Here is a 19,444-nt window from a genome sequence, read left to right as displayed (position 1 = left end):
TGAACTTTTCAACACATTCCTTCTGCAATGGCCTGCCGTGTAAATCACCTTCGTGTCAGTGCCTACTGCACAAGGTGCTATATAATATAATTTATCAGGATGATTCATTTGGGCTTTCTTAACATAATATGCCAGGAGTAGAAGCTGGTAGTCACGGCCCCGATCGCCCAGAATAAAAGCAGACGGAAGTGTGCAATTAAATGTCATCCGCCTCAGATGCTCTCTTCACAAGCAGCGCAGGGATGCCAGCAGACTGGGGGTCTGCAGCTCGCAGGTGTTTGTGTGTTTTTGAGATAAGACAAAGAAAAGAGAATGTGATTATCCTAACACGGCAGGAGGAGGCAAAATATCGCAAGGCTTCTCCAATATAATTTTCCAAGTCAAGGCAGTCATTACCCAAAAAAAAAAAAAAGAAGAAAAAAAACCGAAGAGCCTTTCACTGTTCAAAGACCGAAAACAAAAAAAAAAAAAAAGATAAAGAGAGAATAAAAGACAGCCGCCCAAGCTCCGCATTACGTGGATAGCAGCGCATTGTGGGAACACAAGTAAGGCTGGCGCATGTAATATTCATGACCGCACCACTCAGACTTCCAAAGTGGGCAAATGTGCCGAGCGAGCCCCCAAATTACAGAGTCGATTTCAAAGCCTGCAGGTGTTCATTAAGCGTCTCAGGGATGCAAATCAGCGAGGTGGAACGTTCCGGGGCTTTTTGTCTGCATTTTGTTTAATTTTTTTTCTTTTTTTCTCTCCCTGAAAAGCTTTGTGTCAGTCGGAATGCTCGAGGAATAAAACAATTTGGAATTAAAAAAAGAAAAGGCAGGCAAAGAGAGAGAAGAAAGAGGAAGAGGAAAGAGAAAAAGTGCAGGACCTACCTCCATGGTGGTGCAGACAGGAGACTGGAGGAAGCAGGAAAAGCGGAGCCATGTAGAGGAGGGCAAAATGGAGGAAAGAAACAGGAATTATTTGGCAGAGCAGAGCCAGGGCAGCCATCTCAAGATCATTAAGTACATTTTCATGAACTGCATAGACAATCAAAGCAAACATCATTGATATAAGGTATGAAGCACAAAAACGTCAAAAACGGCAACGATGACAGTGTGAATGAGTGAAGACAAGAAACACTCACCTGGTTATCCGCCACATCTTTGGGCAGTCAAGTTCAATGAAAAAAAAAATCAAAGAGTGCGAGTGTGGACCCCGAGACCACCGATGTCACACATCACAAACAAAGTTGGGGTTAACACGACCGTCGAATAACGTTTATCAGTAGTGTAATGCATTATCGGTAGACTTTCTGTAATCACATTACAGTACACGACTTCACTCCGATTTTATTAGCTGTGGCACACGTATCTCTAAACACAAAAAGGTGAATGTTGTAAACGCCGTGAAGGGCAGCCACTCCATCTCACATAACATTCGAGTTCGGCGAAGTCCTGCCAAAATTAGCAGAAATAATTGGATTCAACGGCCAAAAGATGAAATGCAGATCTTTCGTCACATGAAATCAAAATCAAAGCAGTGTCGCCGAAGTCGTAGGTAAGCCCTATTCCTTTTGTGTTACTTCCTGGATGACAAGTTTTATTGTGGAGGATTCATTTGGAGAAGTTTTTTAGCTACTTTTTATTTATTTGAACAAACGTTTCATTTTTATTTTGTCCATACCGTCTTTCGTTACATGTCACATGACCATAAGCAGTGGTTCGATGACGTGTGCAGAATTTTTGCCACAAATTTTTGCCATAAATCTTCACAGCATGGCTTCATCCCGCTAGCATTAGATCATCGGTTGATAAATTCTACCCAAACCTTTTCTAGAATAGTTTGTTCATTTATGGAGCAGGCCCAGCGCTCAGTTTTGTTTCGGTTTCTGACCTTCTTTCTTGTTCCTGGCATCTCTTTCTGTGTTTTGTACGCTGGATATGTACGATTATTTTGGCTCTGATTTTTGCCTGTCTCTCATGACAAGTCTGTCCTGCCTACTACGCTCCTCACAATAACTTCTGGAGACGATGTGTATATAGCCAAAGAATCAAGTACCGGGAGGATCAAGACTGTTGGTGTCAGAGGGATTATCCATCAAACTCAGATCAAGACCGTATGAATTTATACTAATGTCATGTGTCGTGATCTTTGACCCGATTACAGGAAAAAAGACATGACAAAATGGAGGCACCCATAAAAAACAAAATGCAGTCAGAAAAAAGACAAAAACTCTAACAATATGACAAGCTAATGAATTTATACTAATGTCCTGTGTTGTGACCTTTGACCTGATTACTTAAAAAAGGACATGACAAAATGGTGGCACCCATAAAAAACAAAATGGAGTCAGAAAAAAGACACGAATTCTAACAATATGATAACCTAATGAATTTATACTAATGTCATGTGTCGTGACCTTTGACCTGATTACTTAAAAAAAGACATGACAAAATGGCGGCACCCATAAAAAAACAAAATGGAGTCAGAAAAAAGACACAAATTCTAACAATATGACAAGCTAATGAATTTATAGTAATGTCATGTGTCGTGACCTTTGACCGATTATAGGAAAAAAGACATGACAAAATGGAGGTGCCCATTAAAAACAAAATGAAGTCAGAAAAAAGACAAATTCTAACAATATGATAAGCTAATGAATTTATACTAATGTTCTGTGTCGTGACCTTCGACCCAATTACTTAAAAAAAGACATGACAAAATGGCAGCACCCATAAAAAACAAAACGGAGTCAGAAAAAAGACACGAATTCTAACAATATGATAACCTAATGAATTTATACTAATGTCATGTGTCGTGATCTTTGACCGGATTACTGGAAAAAAGACATTGCAAAATGGCGGTGCCCATAAAAAACAAAATGGAGTCAGAAAAAAGACACAGATTCTAACAATAGCAAAGCAAAAATGAAACAGTAAACTAACACGAACTAGATTTCGGAATCCCTAAAATCTACTATACTGAAATTATTTTTTACAAATACACTTCCAAAAAAGAAGCAAAAATGTATATATGGAGAATATTCATGACAGGCGTTTTCTGACTCGGCAGAAATCGGACAAAAATTGCAATTAAAGGGGCGAGGAGATGAAGTGAGCTTAAAAACATGTACGAGGGCCAATATCAGAGAGTAAAATAAAAATGATTTTTCAATCAAACCAGAAAACACTAAACAGATATCAAAAGTCGATAGAAGTCGAATAGAAAAAAAAAAAACATATAGGGAAAGACGTAGAAATTCAAACACCGGACGTTAATTTGATACAAACTAGGATGTGCACTCCTGGGAAATTCTGGAAAATCGCCTAGGCAACGGCCAATACCGGCGCTTGCAAGAATCCAACAGGACGCTGCGGGGAGACGTTAAAAATTTTTTTTTTGAGTCTTTCAGGAATCAGGTCAGCAAGAGATAAGGGGCAAAATGAAATTCCTTAAGGTCGAAAACCCCACTTCAGACCCTCTAGGAAAGGCAGAAGGAACAAATGAAATCCTCCAATCATGACAAGGCGGGTTCCGGCTAACCTGCTTGATTCGCTGAGTTTGACGACGCTAACAGACCTGCTCTGGAGATGTGCGTTACTTCACAACGTTACACGCTAGTTCACTCTGTTTTGAGATTTTAAGAAATAAAGATTTGGAGTTTTAATTGGAAAGATAAAAACTTGATAGTTTTACAGTGGATTGAAAGAATGTAACTAACCTAAAGAATTTACGTTTATTTTAAGGGAGCAAATTAAACTTTTAGAAAGTTTTACAATTCAGCTGCAGTCAAATTTGGGGTCACCGTGATGTACACTACCAGTCAAACATTTTAGAACTCCTCAGTTTTTCCACTTTTTATTCAGATTTAATCAGATGAATTGCCATGAAAGTCCTAACATGGTGAAAAGGTAAGCAGTAAACCACCAGAGGTTTAAATCTAAAGTTTAGGGTTAGCCAAAAATGAAGAAAGGAGATTTCAGAACATTAGAATTGGGCCTTCTTCAGGAGACCACTAATAGGGTTACAACTTACAGATGTTCGAGCAAATGAAGCCTTGCAAACAATTTGCACAGGTGTCCCAATTTCTGTTGATTACTTCAAAACCCTCTGTGTGTCTTAAAGGAGAGTTGGACGAGACCGTGTCACCACACCCTTTGAAGTACAACTTGGACCAAATTACACGGGCATAGAACAATTAAACAATGGCAAATGAAAAAATAAAATAAAAAGTCAAGGAATCATTACATGTACAAACTTTTATTCAAATTCTTGATTCATCACAGTAGCTTGCACCTTTTGCGGATTGTGAGAAAAAAATTTTAGGGTAACATAGCATTCATCTTAAAGAAATGGCATAAGGGGTTAATAAATATGAGAAACCTGTTTAGGCACATCAGGGCACCAGATCAAGGACAAGTCAGGTCAGGGCAGGTTGGGGAGCAGGCACTGGTACAGCGTGTTGCTGCATCCACCACACAATGAAACAGCTTGGGGTCCTGGTTGGCAACCCCCTAGGCAGAAACGTGGACCAGTCCTACACTCCAGAAAGGACCGTCTATCTGGTGTAGCCAGGTGTTACGTGGGTGTCCCCATGGCCAGGTCCAACCACGCAGGTCCTCAACAATGAGGGTCACCCTTGGATAATTGCGTCACATGACCGTAGTGCCATAACTGACGCTCCCTCACAATGCAGGTCATGTGCCTCATTCGGGACTCTGCGAGCAACACAAAGTCAAACCAGTGACACCCAAGGACCCTCTGAAGAGACCCATATAAAGGAGTCCAGTCTTCATCTCAGGTCACTGAATAGCGTCCATGTCTCGTAAACAGGAAGCACCAGGACTCTGAAGACTTGGACCGTCGTCCTTTTACAGATATCAGGAGCACCACAGACCACTTTCTAGTGACCTCATAACCCCCACAAGTGACTTTATAGGAAGAGTCACCAGGGTCACATGAATGTCACTGCCAAGGTAAGTAAACCTCTCGATGATGAGGTCGATGCTCTCTCCGCAGACAGACACAACACTGATGGCCGTGCCCAAGAGGTCATGAAAGGCCTGGCTCTTTGGTTTTTATCAGGACCCTCGCAAGCCCAGACACTCAGACTCCTCAACTCAGTCTCCCCGATCAAGTGAGCAACAAAATGGACTGAAAGATGACTAAGAGATGACTAAGCAGTCAGCAGATGTCCTGTAAAACAACCAAAATAGAGAGGTGTTGTATGCACAGAAATTTCAAGGGTGGTGGTGCAACTCAAAGGTGTAAGAAGAACCAGAATAGAATAGAAGACTAAAGTGTGTGCATTGACTGGCACTGTTATGTAAATTCAATAGTTTATAAAATGAACTTCTGTTCTTTGTTTCTCAGATCATTCTGACCAGGCTGTAACAGACTTGCTTTTGCTCCCTCTAAGGCATTTTGCCGAGGAGTAATTAAAGGATACAATGAGCAGCTGTTCTCCTGCCTGATTACTGATTTGTCCTGTTAGAGGATAAGTTGCTTCCTTCAGTGTGTTGATTTCTACCACATGATATATCAGCTAAACTGAGGTAAGCGTTGTGATTCAGAATGCCAGTCACTCTGTGCCAGTCACCAGAACCTGAGACCATCACACTTCCTCCTCCAAGTCTGACAGTTGGTGTCTCACTCTGAGGAACCACCCTGTCACCAACTGGACGGTGTTGACACACCCTGCATGATGAACTGAAGATTTCAAATTTGGGATTCATCAGTCCATAAGGTCCATAAAATGCAGTAGTCCACAGCTTGTTGGTGTCCTTCAAGGAATGGCTTTCTTCCTGCCACTCGCCCTGTCAAACCTGCAGCACAAAGTCTCCTCTTCACAGTATGGATTGTCACTCGCTTTTGTCAACCTGCACTTTTAAAAATGTTGTGCAGTCATAAGCCGGTGACCCTCAAAAACTTGTCTTCTGATTGGCTGGTAAATTTGGTTCAGCCAGATCTCCTCCTATCGGAGTTTCTTCCAGTTTCCAGTTGCCTTTGGATTGTGTCGGACACCACTGGACTCACGGACACTGTCTTTAATTTCTCTAAATGAAAGGCCTCCACTCCTAACGGTAATGATGCTCTGTCTCGTTTCATTTGTTTATTGCCATCTTCTTGCCATTATCACTGGAGTGTTGTCCGAGTTGTACTTCGGAGGGTGTCGTAACACGGTCTGTTCCAACTCTGCTTTAGCACACTCAGAGGGGTTTGAAGTAATCAGCACAAGTTGGGACACCTGTGCAAATTGTTTGCAAGGCTTCATTTACTTTTACTTGCTGCAGGATACCTGTGGGTTGTGACCTACTAGTTGCTCCCCGCAGAAGGCACATTTGTCAAATTTGGAAATTTCCTCTTTTTCAGTTTCGGATAACCTAAATTTTAAATTTAAACCTCTGTTATTTTTCACCATTTTAGGTCATTGATTGCATTTCAACAGATTACATTTGAAGAAGAACTGGAAAAATGGAAGTATTGTAAAACTTGTCGTCTGTAGCTCACAACCTTGGCATTGTGATTCTCTCTTTCTGATTCTGGTTCAGTACCCCAATGCGTTGGATCAGTACTACAATTTTGACTTTGGCATTGACACCAGCTTTTGGACCTCAGTACCAGTACTACCGACATGTAGTAGTTGAGCACAAGGTCCCTGAAAACTACCATTTACTTCTGGTACCAAAATCACCATAACGCAGTACCATTTTGAAACGTGGGCTTTTCGGTAGTTTTCAGTACTGGTATACCATGGAACCACATTGTTAGCTTTCTGGTATTCAAAGCCCACAAGTTTGTCTCTCCCCAAAACAAAAACCTCATCCTCCTGGCCCTACTTAACTTCAGAATAATTCTCTGCCTTAAGCTGCTTGTCATTCTGTCAAACACATGGAGACCAAGAGAGGAGAAGGAGATACTTAGAAGGTGTGTTACGACACCATCGGCTTCACCGAAAGGCACTGGACAGATAGATGAGGTCAGACACTTTCTTTAGAACATTGTGATAAGAACCGACCATTGAGCCCAACAAGGTCACCCATTCAATTCACCAAAGTGACATCAAGTTGGTCCCTAAAGTTCTAATTTGCACCACACTTCCTGGTCAATTGTTTCATGACCATGAACAAATCAGAATCCTCTTATGTGATATTCCTCTACTCTTTCATTTTCTCTGTATTTTGTTGCACACGTGCACATGGGTGGCATCTAAAGGGCTTGAATGAGGACAATTCCACACCAGACCAGGGGGTGGCAGAGTGTACTGATCCTTTCTCTCTTTCCACTGCAGACCAGCTACGGGAAGTCCCGCCTGGCCCAGATGACGTCACTTCCTCCGCCTTCCTTTAAAGCCGCCATCTTTGCCTCATCCAAGTCAGTTCTGTTCTTTGATTTCAAAAATGGCTCTATTGTGCAACCACATTTCAAATTTGAGGCTGAGCTTCAAGTATACGGGATGCTGCGCCAAACCTTTTTCTGACTCTTGACTTTTCATTTGACAACTGGCGTAGTCGGCAGAATCAACCAGGTTGGCAGTGGTGAAGAGGGAGGCCTGGTGATCAAATGGGCGGTTATGCAGCTGAGGTACTACCTTCTTGGGCCGGGAATTCACCCTTGTTACGGATCAGGCTCCTTTACAGTGGACGGCCCTACACAAGGAGTCGAATCCATGGGTCACCAGATGGTTTTTTTGACCTACAGCCTTACAAGTTTTCGCTTGTTCACTGACGAGAATCCCGCCACGCCAACACAGATGCTTCTTTCACAGGTTCACAATCTCTCGGTCAGGAATGCCCGATCCGATGGGTCTGGGCTCAAGGGTGGGTTGCCTTGTCACACACATGCACATGGGAGGCAGCTAAAGGGCTCAAATGAGGGTAATTCCACACCAGACCAGGGGGTGGCAGAGTGTACTGATCCTTTCTCTCTTTCCACTGCAGAACAGTTACAGGAAATCCCCCTGGCCTTGGCGACGTCACTACCGGTTCAGGGTCCAATGATGCCATTTCCGGTTCCAGCCCCAGTGACATCACTTCCTCTCCTCTCCCTTTAAGCCGCCATCTTTGCCTCATCAAGACAGTTCTGTTTTGGACTTGAACCTGTACACAACTGTACACTAATTTCAATCATTTTGCAGCCGGGAACAATTATATGGGTGGCTGCCCCAAACCTTTTTGTGGCTGTTTGTTTCGTCGTTGACAACATGTGATATTACTACTGTACTATTGGATTGTGTTGAGGATGACTTGTGTTCTGTTCTGTTCTGTTGTATTGACCCCCTTTTTTGACACCCACTGCATGCCCAACCAACCTGGATTGGGGGTCTCTCTTCAAATTGCCAGTTTCTTCCATTTTTTTCCCTACAAGGGTCTTTTCTTGTCTTCTTAGAGAGTCAAAGCTGGGGGGCTGTCAAGAGGCAGGGCCTGTTAAAGCCCATTATGGCCCTCCTTGTGTGATTTTGGGCTCTACACAAAAATAAATTGCATTGTATTATAGTATATGTGTTTGTGATTCTTTGTGTGAAGAAAAACTTTCTAACATTTACGAGAAAACTGCCCTCAACAAGTTGTCAATTGTGCCCCCTGTGTTCTTTCTGAGGAATTTATTTTAAAATTTAAAAAAAAGGAAAATTCTAAACTCCTGTTTTCTCCTGGACATTCTGGGGTGTCAAGTGTGGATGAGGAAGAAAAAATGAATTTCAGTGATTTTAGCAGAAGACATCACAAAATGTGTAAAACAGGAGGGGGTCTGAAGACTTTCTGAAGGGTAATTAAATGAGAGTAAACTGGGGGGACAGTCCCAGAACTCATCGATGAAGGTGCCAAGGACAATAAGAGAATGTAGACTACATAAGGACTAGGAGGAAGTGCCATCAGAAAACACTTCTGTGTTTGTAAAATATATCAAAGTTGACAAAGTTGAACTGAATGGGTTGATAGTTAGGATTTCAGAGAGATGCTCATTCTATTAACATAAATCCCGGAAGCAACATCAGCTTCCTATCCTCTTGACCGTAGACCTCTAATTTAACAGCATGGGTACATTTTGTCCCACTCTTCAAAATATGTCATCGTTTACGAACAGAAGCACATCGATGTCTCAAAAGAAAAGGGAAGAAATGGCCATGAGTGATCTGCGGTATCAAGAGTTCTGAAAGACCGAAACTAAACAAGAGCATCAGGTGAGTTCCATGGAGGGCTTAAGCACCATTTCACAGCTACCGTCCTTAATGACAAGTGTTCATGTTGTACCGACAAAGGAGATGACGCAGGCGTACAAAAGGGTGAGCTAACAGAGGAAAAGTAGAAGAACGAATCTTAGAATGAGATATAGAGACCAAAGACAAGAAGGAAGCGCTGGCAGAACAGTCCCAGAACACGTTGATGAAGGGATGATAAGAGAACGTAGACTACATAAGGGCTAGGAGGAAGTGCCATCAGAAAACACTACTAAATATGTTGGTGGTAAGGATTTCAGAGAGATGCTCATTCTATTAGCATAAATCCTGGAAGCAACATCAGCTTCTTCTCCTCTTGACCGTAGACCTCTGATTTAACAGCATGGGTACATTTTGTCCCACTCTTCAAAATATCTCATCGCTTATGAACAGAAGCACATTGATGTCTCAAAAGAAAAGGGAAGAAACGGCCGAAATTGAACAGGAGCATCAGGTGATTTTCATGGAGGACTTAAGTGCCATTTCACAGCTACCATCCTTAATGACAAGTGTTCATGTTGTACCGACAAAGGAGATGACGCAGGCGTCATAAAGGGTGAGCTAACAGAGGAAAAGTAGAAGAACGAATCTTAGAATGAGATGTAGAGACCAAAGACAAGAAGGAAGCGCTGGGAGAACAGTCCTAGAAGACGTCGATGAAGGGGTGTTAAGAGAACGTTGATTACATAGGAGGCTACGAGAAAGTCTTGCAATCCCGCCTTGAATAAGCAGGATCGAAAAAATGAATGGATGACTAAGAGGAAGTCCCGCACCAAAAAGGTGTTTGTGGTGTAAAATCTAAATGGTGTTTGGATTTCAACTGAATGTGTTAAGATTTTTAGAGATTTTAATGACTTCCTGGACATGGTCATCAGCGGTGTGTCTGTCTGCAAAGAGAGTGTCGACCTCGTCATTGAGAGGTTTACTTACCTTGGCAGTGACATTCACGTCTCTGGTGACTCTTCCTATGAAGTCAGTAGACGGATTGGGAGAGCACAGGGGGTCATACGGTCGCTGGAGAGGGGTGTATGGCGCTCCCGATATCTATGCAAAAGGACAAAGGTCCAAGTCTTTAGAGTCCAGGTGCTTCCTGTTTGTTAGACATGGACGCTATCCATTGACCTGAGACGAAGACTGGACTCCTTCAGTACTGTGCCTCTACAGAGAATCCTTAGACACTGCTAGTTTGACTTTGTGTTGCTCACGGAGTCCTGAATGAGGCACATGACCTGCATTGTGAGGGAGCGTCAGTTACAACACTACAGCCATGTGGGGTGATTACCCGAGGGTGATCCTCTTTGTTGAGGACCCAGGTGGCTTGACCAGGTCAAGGAGACTCCCACATAACTCCTGGCTGTGGCAGATAGAAGGTCATTTCCAGAGGGTGGGACTGGACTGTGTGTCTGCCTGGGGGGTTGCCAACCAGGATCCCGAGCTGTTTTGTTGTGTGGTGGGTGCGACAACGCGCTGTACCAGTGCAGGCTCCCCAACCTGACCTGACCTGACCTGATGAATCTAAGAAGCACCATCAGCTTTCCTTTTGTCTCCTCTCAATCCTAGAAGTCTGTTTTGACAGCCTGTGTTAAAAACTTCTAAACGCTTACTGACAGAAGCACATCACACCACAAAAGAAGAGTGAGGAAACAGAGAGCCACACGGGAGGCAGGATGAGCTTACCAGGAGCCCCTCGTCTGGGGTGCTAGGAGACGGCTCAGCAGACACTGACCTGGATGTCGTCAAGCCAGTTAAGGACACATTGGAGAGCCGTCTCTTGCGTACTCCGCTGCAGTTGTTGGGAATCTTGAAGGCGCATCTCTTGTGATAGTTTAAGCCACACCCTGTGGACAGAGAAGACATGGACTTGGTGAGGAGGATCCATGCAAGATTGACCGAATGAGCTCTGTATGTGTATGAGTTGGGAAATAACAAAAATAAATAAATAAACATAAAAAAGGGGCAAGTCTTATAATTATTAGTCTGATTACCTAAAGGAATAATTTGGGTGCTTTATATTTGGTTTTTGTAACAAGCTGTTTGTGTTATTTTCTCAATTGTTTGCATGGTGATGTCATTGATGTGCCATTTTGTCCTCACAATCTTTCGTCAACACTCGTGGCCAGTCACTGGACTGTAGGTGGCACTGTGTGTCACATTATAATTCTGAAGGAGTTGTGGAGTCCAAGGGCCTCATGCATAACGGCGTGCGCAGAATTCACCCTAAACCACAGCGTACGGACAAAGGGGGAAATGTGCGTATGCACAAGATGCACAAAACCGTGCGTAAGCCAACTTCCACACACTTCCACTCCATAAATCCCAGTCCCAGTGAAATGTAACACACATGCGTGCGCCTACCAGGCCACCCCAACTCCTCCCATAATTTTGCATGTTTTAACATGCAAATCAATATAAATATCACCTTCCATTTGGCGTTTGGTTAAAAGATATTGGCAAAAGCACAAGAATAAGAAGAATTTCAGCAAAAGCAAAGTGGAGGCATTAAAAAACATACTATTTGTTGGCTTAAGCAGTGGTGTAAACAACAAAAGGAAGTTGATTGAGTGATAAGAGTGATGGAGAAACTCGAAAGTTCAAGTTCAGAAAGTCGCACAGTGCTCAAAATAAAAATGAAGTGGTCAGGTATCAAAGTCAAATTGAAAAGGTGAGTCGTAGCCCATCGTCTGAGTGTCACATGGAAGCGTATTAGGGTACAGAGAAAAGAAAATAAATAGGGACACAGTGAAATGTCTAATTTAATCTTGTAATTTATTTTGTCATTAAAGTAGAACTTTAAACATTAAGTAAACTTACTCTTAAAATCAATATTAGATTTACTAGAGTTTCTCAGATCCCACTGTAACTAAAGCAGCACGTAAAAATGCTTTGTGTTGTTTGTGTTCTTCTATGTGTGTGAATCACCACATGCTTCTTAAACGGGCTTTGTCTTATGCCTTCAGGACACAGAATCCATTACATTCGTGATATTACAGCTCTCTGATGTATACTTGATATCATTTTCATGATGAAATGAATTAAAGCATATATTAAACATGGGGGTACAGTGGTGCAGGTGTCCCTGGATGCCACAAGAGGGAGGGAGGACTACCCTGGCTCTCAGAAAACCCAGAGGTGCTCCCCACAAGTCACTAGAAGCTGTTCCGAGTCCAGTATAAAAGGAGCCCAGCAGTTGGGGGGCAGCGGGCGACGCTCAAATGGAGTGGACAGAGTTTCTTTGTTTGTGTGGTTATTGGCTGTGCTTCATTGTGCAAACTGCTGGGTGGGTTAACAAAATCCAGTATCTGAACCCGGGTGTTATTGGGTGTGGGGTTTAGGGTTTGCTGATGCCCCCACCTGGTTACACCATGTTGTGCGCCATTAGATTCCACCTGAAAAATGATTCTGCAAAGTGCAACTCAGTTTCTTCTGTTATGCATTAATTTTAGTTTTTCAATCAGATTTTTAAATTCCCTGGCATCATTGATTGCCTTTATGTTTCATTTCAGCCATGTGGTAATGTCAGAGAATACACAATACAATGGCACGTTTTGTGTTGGCCATATTCTGGATTGTGAGATTCGATACAATGAAAACTTTTCTTAAGTCTATTGAAAATCCATAATAGGAATGAAAAAGACCTCAAAAACACAATGGCATAAAGGGTCACCATGAAGTCACTCACAACAGATCTGTGAACAGCAGTCGATGAAACCCCCTTCAGTATTATAAACCCAGATTCTTAAACACACAAATCCCAAGGTTTACAAAAATACCCCTTTAGAGGGGGAAATCCCATCAAAAACCCTGGCTAGTAACATAGGACCATGTAGGATCTTTGTGAAATAAAGGATTTGTTTCACAAAAAAAAAAAATTAGCAAAAGCAAGCTCAGTTGATCACAAATGCCAAAAGGAAGACAATGGAGTGCAAACAAAGTCCCTGTACTACACCCAAGGAGAGTGGTCGAAAAAGACAATAAGAAAGTCGAAATCCAGAAAAATCACAAGAAGCACAGTGGGCACACAAGAAATGCTCACCGACTCTGAGTGCACTCAATGAACCGCCAGGGACGGTGAGTAACCCACACCTTTGTAAGGCTGAGGGACAATCCTTGGCGGTGATGATCAGGTTGGGGGACCACCCACCAGACACAAGGAATAATGCAAAAAAAAAAATGAATGCAATGAACATTAACATAAACGAAGAACTCAAAAATGAACAGAAAGGACAAGGACTCGAACCCCTGGCTTAAATACAAACATTGAGCTCCTTACCTTCACATTTAAGGCCCTGTCTCACAAGCCCCCACAGCATTTCTCCACAGTGATCGCAAAACGTCGGCGCTCGGTAGGAGTGGACAAACAGCGCATGAGGACGGATCTGAAAATCTTCAAACGTCGCCGATGCTGAAAGGTAAAGAGGGAAGAGAGTTTAGAATTGAAGCTACCGTATGACATTATGGTGGTTTATCTCTCTAAAGTGTTACGTTTGGTAAAAGATCAGCTTAATCACAAAATGTTCTGTGAGCAGTGAGCTTAAAGACGCATTGTTTAGGGTGATTGCAAGAGAAAGTTGTGGATAACCTCCAAACAATAACAGGCATGGGAAAGGCGCTATAGAAATAACACAATGATGATTATAATAATAATACATCATCATCATCATCATCATTATTATTAAGGGCGTACTGAGTGACTTGGAAATTGTAGAGAGAGATGTGACGTGAAGATTAAATAGGCTGAAATCGAACAAATCACCAGGACCAGAGAACGTTTATCACAGAGTGCCTAATAAGGTTAGTGGAGCCAATAAAAGCCTTTGATAATAATAATTCATTTTACTTATAAGGGACTTTACATTTGTAGTAAATCTCAAAGTGCTACATAAAACATTTAACAAAGACAAACCAAGATAAAAACAGAAAATAAACAACAATAAATAGTGGCATTCCTGTTAATATGCTTTCCTAAATAGAAAAGTCTTTAGTTGTTTTGTAAAACAGAGGCGTATTTTTCAAAACTCTTTGGAAATTCTGGACGACAGTAAACATTACCTAAGGATCGGGCTGATGAGAGTGACTACAGTCCTGGCCAAAAGTGTTGAGAATCCATGCCGACTCTTCACTAACACACCTGATCTTGGTTTGTGATCCCAAATATTTTCCTTAATAATTGCCTACCATTATTTTACCCGTGTTAAAGTTACTAGTCTACTGTGTACAGTTGTGGCCAAAAGTGCTGAGAAGGACTCACGTGTTGGTTTTCACCAAGTTTGCTGCTTCAGTGTTTTTAGATCTTTTAGTCAGATGTTTCTATGGGATACTGAAGCAGAATTACAAGCAGTTCAGAAGTTTGAAAGGCTTTAATTAACAATGACATGAAGTTTATTCAAAGAGTCCATATCTGCAGTGTTGGCCCTTCTTTCTTTATCAAGACCCCTCTCTGCAATTCACCCTGGCAGGCTGTCTGTCAATGAACTTCTGGGCCCAATCCTGACTGATGGCAACCCATTCTTACATAATCAGAATTGGTGGCTTTTTGTTTGTCCACCTGCCTCTTAACCACAAGTTCCCAATGGGATTAAAGGTCTGGGGAGGTTCGTGGCCATGAACCTAAAATTTTGATGTTTTGTTCCCCGAGCCACTTAGTTCTCACTTTTGCCTTATGGCCCGGTGCTCCATCATGTTGGTCACCAAACTTGGGAGAAGTTGCTCTTGAAGGATGTTTTGGTCCCATTCTTCATTCATGGCTCGGGATGTGGGCACCACCAGTGCAGAGTTTGCTCAGTCAGGAATGGCAGCAGGCAGGTGTGAGTGAGGTGAAGACTTTTGGAGGATGGCCTGGTGGTCTGTCAAGAAGGGCAGCAAAGAAGCCAAGAGAAACACATCAGGGACAGACTGATATTCTGGGATTGGACTGCTGAGGACTGCTGGGCTAAAGTCATTATCTCTGATGAACCCCCTTTTCGATTGTTTGGGGCATCCGGAAAAAAAGAAAAGGTGAGTGGCGCTATCATCAGTCCTGTGCCACTCCAGCAGTAAAGCATCCTGCCACCATTCATGTCACGTGATTTGTCATCATTAAATTCTTCCATGAGAACCCTGAAAACAATGAGGACTGATTGAAATCATTTATGTTAGGGGGGCTAGGTGGTCTCGTGGCCTTGGAACCCCTGCAGATTTTGTTTTTTTCTCCAGCCATCTTGAGTTTTCTTGTTTTTTCTGTCCTCCCTGGCCTTCGGACTTTACTTTTATTCTACGTTAATTAGTGTTTCCTAATTTTAATTCATATTTATTTTGTCTTTTCTCTCTTTCTTCATCATGTAAAGCACTTTGAGCTCCATTGTTTGTAAGAAAATGTGCTATAGAAATAAATGTTGTTGTTGTTGTTGTTGTGGGGTTGCATCTCAGCCAAGGGAGTGCAGGGCTCACTCACAATTATGCCCAGAATAATGAATGGGACCAAAACATCCTCTGAGAGCAACTTCTCCCAAGCATCCAAGAACAGTTTGGTGACCAACATGATGGAGCACCAAGGCCATAAGACAAAAGTGGCAAAACATCCAAATTTTGGGTTCACGGCCACCTTAATTCCTATTGAGAGGCAGGTGGACAAACAAAAAGCCACCAATTCTGCTTATGCAAGAATGGGTTGCCATCAGTCAGGATTGGGCCCAGAAGTTCATTGACAGACAGCCTGCCAGGGTGAATTGCAGGGAGGGGTCTTGATAAAGAAGGAAAGGCCAACACAGCAAATATGGACTCTACGTCACATTAACTTCATGTCATTGTCAGTAAAAGCATTTGAAACTTCTGACATGCTTGTAATTCTACTTCAGTATCCCATAGAAACATCTGACTAAAAGATCTAAAAACACTGAGGCAGCAAACTTGGTGAAAACCAACACTTGAGTCCTTCTCAACACTTTTGGCCACAACTGTAAACAGTAGACTAGTAACTTTAACACGGGTAAAATAATGGTAGGCAATTATTAAGGAAAATATTGGGGATCACAGACCAAGATCAGGTGAGTTAGTGAAGAGTCACATGGATTCAAACCGTGAGGTCGCGTTTCGCTAATAGATAGATAGATAGATAGATAGATAGATAGATAGATAGATAGATAGATAGATAGATAGATAGATAGATAGATAGATAGATAGATAGTGTAGTCGGCAGGATTAGATAGATAGATAGATAGATAGATAGATAGATAGATAGATAGATAGATAGATAGATAGATAGATAGATAGATAGATAGATAGATAGATAGATAGATATGAAAGGCACTATATAGATAGATAGATAGATAGATAGATAGATAGATAGATAGATAGATAGATAGATAGATAGATAGATAGATAGATAGATAGATAGATAGATAGATAGATAGATAGTGTAGTCGGCAGGATTAGATAGATAGATAGATAGATAGATAGATAGATAGATAGATAGATAGATAGATAGATAGATAGATAGATAGATAGTGTAGTCGGCAGGATTAGATTAGATAGATAGTGTAGTCGGCAGGATTAGATAGATAGATAGATAGATAGATAGATAGATAGATAGATAGATAGATAGATAGATAGATAGATAGATAGATAGATAGATAGTGTAGTCGGCAGGATTAGATAGATAGATAGATAGATAGATAGATAGATAGATAGATAGATAGATAGATAGATAGATAGATAGATAGATAGATAGATAGATAGATAGATAGATAGATAGATAGTGTAGTCGGCAGGATTAGATAGATAGATAGATAGATAGATAGATAGATAGATAGATAGATAGATAGATAGATAGATAGATAGATAGATAGATAGATAGATAGATAGATAGATAGATAGATAGATAGATACTTTATTAATCCCAAGGGGAAATTCACATTCTCCAGCAGCAGCATACTGATACAATAAATAATATTAAATTAAAGAATGATAATAATGCAGGTGAAAAACAGACAATAACTTTGTATAATGTTAAATGTTAACGTTTACCCCCCCCCCCCCCCCCCCCCCAGTGTAATTGAAGAGTCGCATAGTGTGGTGGAGGAATGATCTCCTCAGTCTGTCAGTGCAGCAGGACGGTGACAGCAGTCTGTCGCTGAAGGTGCTCCTCTGTCTGGAGATGATCCTGTTCAGTGGATTCTCCATGATTGACAGGAGTCTGCTCAGCGCCCATCGCTCTGCCACAGATGTCAAACTGTCCAGCTCCATGCCTACAACAGAGCCTGCCTTCCTCACCAGTTTGTCCAGGCGTCCCTCTTCTTTATGCTGCCTCCCCAGCATACCACTTCATAGAAGAGGGCGCTCGCCACAACCGTCTGATAGAACATCTGCAGCATCTTATTGCAGAATAAGCTGGATTTCTGTGAGGATGCGATCAAAGAGGTTCATATGAGATTCTTTATCTTGATTATACGAGAGGAGGCTGCTGATCGAATGGCAGGAAGTGGGAGCTCGAGGCCTAGTGTGTCGTTAGTGACCAGCGTCACCCAACGATCGCTGGGGGCCAACGAGGGAATGACTGAACTTTTAACGCCACTAGGGGAACTTTGCTAAAGGCCCCCCCCCCACACATTGGGCCAGTGTGGCATTTTATTGGGTTTTTTCCAAGCCCACATTGTCCCCATGGTCTGCCTACAGGGGTGCTAGGTGGGCACAAAATTGGATTAAAGACGGTGATTATTAAAAGTGGTATCCATTGTGGGTCAGTGCTGTGGCTGCCACTCTTTTTTAATACAGAGGGGATTAAGAAAGTATTTAGACCCCTTCACTTGCTGCCCACTTTACTGTATTGTCGATGTACTTTTAAAGGAGGCATACGTTTCCTCTACAAGTGGTCCCTTTGATCCTTGGTTGCCATGAAATCTGTGACCGGCTTAACAATCAGAAACCAATACTGGAGCACCCCAATTCCTATGGATCAGTGCAGGGGTCCAAATTCGATTCTCTAAGTCTTAAGAACATGGAATATGTCACATGACACAACTTCTGGGACACATCCCCCTAGCAAGCCACTGTCACGTCATAGCAACAGGAGGCGTCCACAAATAAACCGATAAATGAACAAAGTTGAAATCAAAGGATACGAAGGAAGCATGGATAACATGTGGAATCCTCAGTATTCAAACCTATCATGGGCTTAAGAGAAATGTATTGGCTTCAAAAAAAAAGAAATCGTAAGAGCAGACTGACATAATACACCACCGGGTCACCGAGGGGTGATCGACGGTAACATGAATGGAGTAACAAACACGGGGACCGCAGCACGCTATTGCATTTCCAGAGTGTGGCATTTTAGGCGTCTCGACTCATTCATTGGATTTCGAGCTCACGGTCAGACCATCCAACTTGTTCCCGTGACCCGGTGTCAACAAAACTAGGAAAAAGTGCAATGGATGTTCTTGCAGCGCCTATTCTTAACATTATTAATAGTTCATTATTGCATCGCACAGTACCTGATACACTAAAAGTGTCAGTCATCAAACCATTAAGATAAAAGTCAGACCCACACATACTTAATAATTATCGACCCATTTCAAATCTGCCCTTTGTCTGTAAAATACTTGAAAAAGTAGTCGCCAGTCAGCTTCAGTCACACCTTACACCTCACAACCTACTTGAGAAATTCCAGTCTGATTTCCGCAGTGGTCATAGTACAGAAACGGCACCAACGCGGGTTGTAAACGACATTCTGATATCCTCTGATGAAGGAAACTCCACTGTAATGAAGCTGTTAGACTTAAGTGCAGTGTTTGACACCGTTGACCTTTCTATCTTAATGCACAGGCTAGAAAGTGACGTTGGGCTTACAGGCACCATGCTCTCTTGGTTTAGTTCTTATTTATCAAATCGATTCCAATACGTACAGAAATGTGCTGACAGGACTCCATCATTATACTCAGAAGTTCAATATGGTGTCCCGCAGCGCTCAGTGCTGTTTTCACTTTACAGGCTTAATAATAATAATAATAATAATAATAAATTTTATTTATATAGCGCCTTTCCCATGCTCATGGCTTCCACTGAGATCTCTCATTAGATGTTCATCTTCACTCATACGCAGATGACACCCAGTTCTACTTTTCTTTTAGATCAAATGAAGTTTCTCCAATGTTGTCTTTAATTAGTTGTGTTAGTGAATTAAAGGAGTGGATGGATGAGAACGACTTGTCTTTAAACACAAATAAAACAGAGATGTTAATTACTGGAGAGTATGATGCTGATCGCAACAATATT

At 42.0% G+C, this 19,444-nt stretch overlaps 1 protein-coding gene across 3 annotated transcripts in view; it reads right to left on the bottom strand.

Annotated features, from left to right (window-relative positions):
• Positions 1 to 19,444, bottom strand: part of prkd1 (protein kinase D1) — a 242,012-nt gene that overhangs the window by 57,550 nt on the left and 165,018 nt on the right. For 2 of the 3 annotated variants that reach the window (XM_051919991.1, XM_051919990.1), the window contains exons 3-5: positions 13,470 to 13,601; positions 10,877 to 11,037; positions 873 to 896 (exon numbers count right to left, since the gene is read on the bottom strand). In XM_051919991.1, the coding sequence (XP_051775951.1) occupies positions 873 to 896; positions 10,877 to 11,037; positions 13,470 to 13,601 (317 nt within the window). The remainder of the gene's footprint in view (positions 1 to 872; positions 897 to 10,876; positions 11,038 to 13,469; positions 13,602 to 19,444) is intronic. The other variant, XM_051919989.1, reaches the window with a different exon arrangement.

Source organism: Erpetoichthys calabaricus, chromosome 16 (genome assembly GCF_900747795.2).
Source record: "Erpetoichthys calabaricus chromosome 16, fErpCal1.3, whole genome shotgun sequence".
In the NCBI taxonomy this organism is placed as follows: domain Eukaryota; kingdom Metazoa; phylum Chordata; class Cladistia; order Polypteriformes; family Polypteridae; genus Erpetoichthys; species Erpetoichthys calabaricus.
The sequence above is the reverse complement of the archived record's forward strand: the minus strand, read 5'-3'. Positions and strand labels throughout refer to the sequence as shown.